General features: G+C 39.8%; 1 protein-coding gene across 4 annotated transcripts in view; it reads right to left on the bottom strand.

Moving 5' to 3' along the window:
- TIA1 (TIA1 cytotoxic granule associated RNA binding protein) overlaps nt 1–6,075 on the bottom strand; it is a 51,760-nt gene that overhangs the window by 6,054 nt on the left and 39,631 nt on the right. For all 4 annotated transcript variants that reach the window (XM_006151275.3, XM_027772978.1, XM_027772979.1 and 1 more), the window contains 5 exons: nt 4,768–4,876; nt 4,295–4,390; nt 4,086–4,170; nt 1,688–1,811; nt 326–471 (listed from right to left, as the gene is read on the bottom strand). In XM_006151275.3, the coding sequence (XP_006151337.1) occupies nt 326–471; nt 1,688–1,811; nt 4,086–4,170; nt 4,295–4,390; nt 4,768–4,876 (560 nt within the window). The remainder of the gene's footprint in view (nt 1–325; nt 472–1,687; nt 1,812–4,085; nt 4,171–4,294; nt 4,391–4,767; nt 4,877–6,075) is intronic.

Here is a 6,075-nt window from a genome sequence, read left to right as displayed (position 1 = left end):
CCTACCCTCTTGTTCATTTCTTTGGCATGTGCCTTCTAGCAAAAGAAAAAAAACCTTTTTTAAAAATTTTCCAGAAGATGTGTGTACAAGCAAGAAAAAGGAGAACACAACCCCCAACAAGCCTGGCCACCCTTTTTAGTTCTTTTCCTCCATCTCATCAGGGTCCTGAGCACATAAATCCATGGTCATTTTGTTTTTCAAAACACCAAGGCTGGGATTTGAACTGCAGATGGTTGTGTGGGATCTGGCACAGTGCTTAACTGTAAAATGTTTTCCTTTTTGACATCTCTAAAGATTAAAAAAAGAACAGATCAAATATGCTTACTTAAATCCTTGCTGGTTCCAAGCCTGTCCATACATTCCATATGCAGGTACCTGCCAACCATTAGGCATATACTGACCAATCTGTTGTGCGTTTCCATACCATTGGCCCCACTGGCCATAAGGAGGTGGATATCCAATTTGATTCTGCTATTAAATAAAATGTGAAGAGATAATTATTATTTAAAGTTATTTGTAGGTATACAAATTTAGCCATATACTTAGCCAAAACACATAGGGCCATCACTATAATTGAAACGACAGGATAAACAAGAGCTCAGTAAGTGATTGTTAGAGACAAGGAAGGTTAAACGGCTGTAATCCTGCGTGATGCTCTCAACAGCAGTCTTTGAAGGCAGCACAAAATGCTTTAGTAGTAATAAACTTGGCATGATATTTAAGTGTTTGGTAAACTGTCCAAACAATTAATTCCTTCAGATAAAACGTAAAGATGATTTATTTCTATACTGAGTTTACTTAAGAAATCTGTATAGTTAAGGGTTTTCCTATTCCCACTTTGTGTTCCATTTGTGACTTCCTTAGAAATCTTTGTGGAATCACTAAAGCTGCCTAGGGGGAAAAAGCAGCAAAAGAGGGAAGAAAATGCTAAAGCCGTAAATATATATTAATAGCTTTTCTTCTTTAATGTTTTATTGTATGGGGCATGTGCACTCACACAACAGAGACAGAAGAGAAAGAGAAGTGGGTGGGAAAGTGAGAAATCACCCCCTGGGGTTATGGTCCCACCACAATCCCTTCTACATTCTCCTCTCAGGATTTTCGGTACACACGCTCAGCGTGTTTAGAGTAGTCGGTCTGGGACTCAAACTGTGGCATGTGCCAGGTGGGATCCAGCGCCTTTACCAGTATGCCACCTTCTGGTCCTAATGAAGCATTTTAAAATGTACTGTGTGAGAGCCAGCAGGTGGCCTGGTGGTTAAGGAAGTGGCCTTCCACATGATTGACCACAGTTTGAATCCCAGACTGGGCAGCTTGCTTTCTCTTTCCTTCTCTCTCTGATCAAATTTTAAAAATATAATAATATCAGTTGCTGGAAAAGCCATGACATGATTTTGTGTAGAAAAATACATCGAGATTTTTCCAATGACCCAATGACAAATAACATTAAATAAATACTTTTTAAAAATCCACTATTTGAATATGAGTCAACTGGGGAGAGCACATTCAACATGTAACCAATGTAATCCATAAAACACGATTTTGGAACCATAATATATGTAAGAAGAGCCCTTACAGACTATCATGTTAGCTAGAAACTTATTAATAAGGATTATCAACAATCTTCACTTCAAAATAATCTTATTACTAGTCCCACAATGACTTCCCAAAGTTAAGACCCTCTCACCTGTTGCACAGGATTAATCATATCAAGAGTTTCTTTGCCCCAATAGCATTTCACAACATGACCTTCGATGGTAGTACCATTAACAGAAACAATAGCATGTGCTGCACTTTCATGGGAATTGAACCTATTGGAAACAATATTAAAAATCACCAATACAAAGTCTTAGCATTCATGAATAAGATCTATTTTTTAGGTCTTTTTAATTTTTTTTAATTTGCCAGAAGGTGTGTGCACTTGCTGGATAAAGACAGAGGGAGAGAAGGAAAGCAAGAAAGTACTCTCCACACATACGGCAAATAGTCACGCCACATAGTCACGCCATATATGGCAAATAGTCACGCCAAAATCCCTTCTTCATCTTGCCCTCCTTTTAGGATTTAAAGCATGCATGCACACTTATCTGGCATGCTCAGCCATCTGGAATTCAGCTGCCTTAGCCAGCAGGACATGGGCTGGCCCCATGAAGCTTATCTATCTTTTGGGGCCAGAAGGTGTTGTGGTAGTTAAGCACTGGACTCCCACATAGACAACTATGGTTCCAGTCTCAGACCTGGCAGCTTGTTTTATTTCTCTTTCTCTGGTAGGTGTACATGCCTTGCAGCAAATCAAAATAATAAGATTAAATCAGTAATTCTTCTTTTGTTTTAAGAGGTTATTTTTCCTTATGGTGCATACGCTAGCCAGAGAGAAAGACAGACAGACAGAGACAGACAGAGACGGTAAGAGGGAAAGTGAGAAATCATCCCCTCCGCCCGGGGGGATGGCCACACCATGTTCCCCTCTCCATTTTCTTCCTGGGATCTTGGGCATGCACACACACACATGCTTGGCATGACTTTCAAGCCACCATGTCCAGGACTTGAACTGCGCTTGGGCATGTGGGAGTCCAGAGATGTAACCACTACGTCTTCTGCTAGTCCTAAATCAGTAATTCTTCAAAAACAAACAAACAAAAAACCAAACAAAAAAAATCCTATCTACCTTTCTTTTCAAAATAGTTTGCTAGAGGGTGTGTATGTATTAGAGAGAGACAGAGAAAGAGGGAAGTGAAAAAAAGCAGCCCTCATGGGGCATGGCCAGTCTACAATCAATTCTCCAATTTTCTCTCTTTTCGGGGTTTGGAGCAGACACACATACACACATGCCAGTTTGTTTCTCAAGCCACTGGGCCCAGGGTCCAGACCTTGAACTACATGCACTGGACTGTGTGGGATCCAGCCACCTAAATCACCATGCCACCAGCTTGTCCAAACCTATTTTTAAAAATCAAGGTAAGCTGGCCATGGCGGTACCCACCCTATACCAAAAACCAATGGAGGCTGGAGGATTGAGGCATCGAGTCCATTTCTCTCTCTCTCTCTCTCTGTTTTTCTCAAAAATCAAGGTAAGCCGGGAACCAGCAGTTAGCGTAATGGCTATGTCGCTGGACTCCCACGTAGTCGATCGTGGTTCGCGTCCTGGACCCGGTGGCTTAAAACTCACGCCGGGCACGTGTGCGTGTGTGCCCAAGATCCCGAGAGGAGAATGGAGGAGAAGGGACTGCGGCGTGACCATCCCCCCTGGGGGGTGATTTCTCGCTTTCTGTCTCTATGTCTCTCTCTGTCTGGCGAGCGCACGCGCCCTATAGCAAAAATCTCTCCAAAAAAAAAAAATCAAGGTAAGCCTGATATAAAACGGGCAGTTCACATAAAATAATCAATAAAACAGCATCTTTTATTTTTCGAAGATTCTGTAGTTTTGGAGAAACTTTTTTTTTTTGGGGGGGGGAGGTTTTGGGCGCCACCGGCTGGCCCCCATAATAAACGTTTCAACAAACTTTTTGAAAGTCTCCTATGCTAGATAAATTTTTCCTTTTTTTTTGTTTCTTTATATTTTTGCCTTAAAGCGTATGTGCTTGCCAGAGAGAGATGAAGAAAGAAAAAGAAAAGTGAGAAATCTCCCCCTGGGGGAATAAACACGTTGTAATGCCTTCGCCTCCATTCTCCTTTCGGCAAGTGTGCATATGTGCCCAGCATGCTTTTCAGGTTGCCAGGTCCAGGACTAAAACCATGTAGTTAGCCATGTAAGATCCAGACACCTTAACTACTCTGCTTCTGCTGGCTCAAATTTCTATTTCTTTAAAACACAGGTAAACTTCTGGGGCTAGCAGGTGGCATGATGGTTAAGACACTGAATTCTCCCATCTGGCCAACCATGGTTCAAGTCCCGGACCTGGTGGATTGCTTTCTCACTTTCCTTCTCTCTCTCTCTGGTCAAATTAAAATAAATAAATAAAAAATTAAATTAAATAAATAATTATTTTAAAAAATATGTAAAGTATTAAGGAGATCATTAAGCCAAATATTTATAATTACTTGAGGGAAGGAGAACATTAAAAAAAAAAGAAAAGAAAAAGTACCGGACAAATGAATATCCTTTATCTGGAAAAACTCGAATTTCCATTATCTGTCCAAATGGTGAAAAAGTCTGACGCATTAGTTGTTCTGTTAGACAAAAAAAAAAAAAAACAAAGAATCCCACTAAGTCACATAAATGTCCTACAAATATTAAACTTCAAATCAGTTTAAAAATTAATTTCAGGATTATATGCACAGTTCCCATACATACCTGTTAGCCCGGAAGTAACACCTCCACAATATACGGTACAGTTGCTTGGACTAGACTGATTTACAACCTCATCATATGATAGCTGTTTGGTGTTTGCTAAGGAAGAAAAAAATGTATGGCTTTAAATCATTAAATAAAATGTTCAAAAAGAGAAAAGCAGCATTAACTATGTTATTATAATAATAAATGCTATGTAATACATATTACACTGGCGTTTAGGAATAAATCTCCCCCAAGAATGTCTGAAAAATTACCCAGTATTCTCTAAGTAACAGGAGACTTGAAATTAAGAGAGATAAAACCATATATTATTTATAATTACAAAAATGAAAACTAAGTACATTTTTGAACAGTAGTCTTGATTTGCTTCTCATCTATTTCTGCAATAAGTCTCCGGGAACAGCTCTAACATTTAAAATCTAGTGAATTTTCTCCAAAATTCCACATTTCCTTTTCTTCTCCAATACACCTACACTCATATGTACTCTTTGGAGCTGGAGGCTTTCGGGTTGCCCAGTTAGTTCTGATTTGTCTTCCACCAAGCCACTGGCCACCCATCTGTTGAATGGCGTTTTCAGCATCCTGTTCCGCACAACATTAGAAACAACAGAGAACAACTTTTAGCAGTAAAGAACATTCAATACTTTTACAAACGTTTCTAAGTAAAAATGCTTTATGAGATATACAATATAAGACAGCTATCCTAAAACAGAAAGGTGCTTTTTACTTATTTATGTATTTATATTTGCAGGAGAATGTGAGGATGTGAGCACTTGCCAGACAAGAGGAGGGGAGTGAGAAAGACCCTCTATGGGGAAAGGTTATACCACAATCCTTTCTCTGCCTTTCTTTGGGGATGTTGGTCATGCACGCACAAGCGCCTGACATGTTTCTCAAGCTGCAGGGACCAGGATTCAAACCATTCAGTAGGTGATGTAGGATGCAGCCACTTTAACCTCCATGCCATGGTCTTGACCCAGTGGTGCTTTTTAATTATATTTCTCTTATATATCAGATGTAAGAAACATTAACATCTGAAAAAGTCCTGAGCCCAAAGTTGGTGCAGCTTGGTTTCTTATTCACCCAACAATAATGACTCAGCGGTTATTTTTTATTTTAAGAATTTTTTAAATTTAGCTTTATTTATTTATTTATCTATTTGACCAGAGAGAGAGAGAGAGAGAGAGAGAGAGAGAGAGAGAGAGAGAAAGAAAGTGAAAAACCAAGCCACCAAGTCTGAGACCTGAACCATGGTCAGCCATGTGGGAGCGTCCAGTGCCTTAACCACGCCACCTGCCAGCTGCAGTACTCAGTGGTTATTGTGTTCTGGGAACCAGGTTAAGAGCTAGAGATATGGGGGCCAGCAGGTGGCATGGTGGTTAAGGCGCTGGACACTCCCACATGGCCAACCAGGGGTCAAGTCCTGAATCTGGTGGCTTGCTTTCTCACTTCTTCTCTCTCTCACTCTTGCTCTCTGTCTCTCTCTGGTCAAACTGAAATATAAATGAATGAATAAATAAAATAAAATAAAAAATTATTTAAAAAAAGAGCTAGAGATATGCTAGTGAATAAGCACACATGGTCTCTTTCATTCTTACATAAATCTGACTTTCTTTTGGGGGAACAAATAAACAACTACAAACTGCAGTAAGTGACATAACAGAAACAAAAAGCTGACAGAGAATACGGGTACAATGATCTATTGGGTTGCTGTAAAAGTCATGATGCATTTTTTTCTATGCAAAAATGCATCGTGACTTTTCTGACAACCCAGTACTTTA

This window comes from Tupaia chinensis, unplaced genomic scaffold (genome assembly GCF_000334495.1).
Source record: "Tupaia chinensis unplaced genomic scaffold, TupChi_1.0 Scaffold000316_1, whole genome shotgun sequence".
NCBI classification, from domain to species: domain Eukaryota; kingdom Metazoa; phylum Chordata; class Mammalia; order Scandentia; family Tupaiidae; genus Tupaia; species Tupaia belangeri.
The sequence above is the reverse complement of the archived record's forward strand: the minus strand, read 5'-3'. Positions and strand labels throughout refer to the sequence as shown.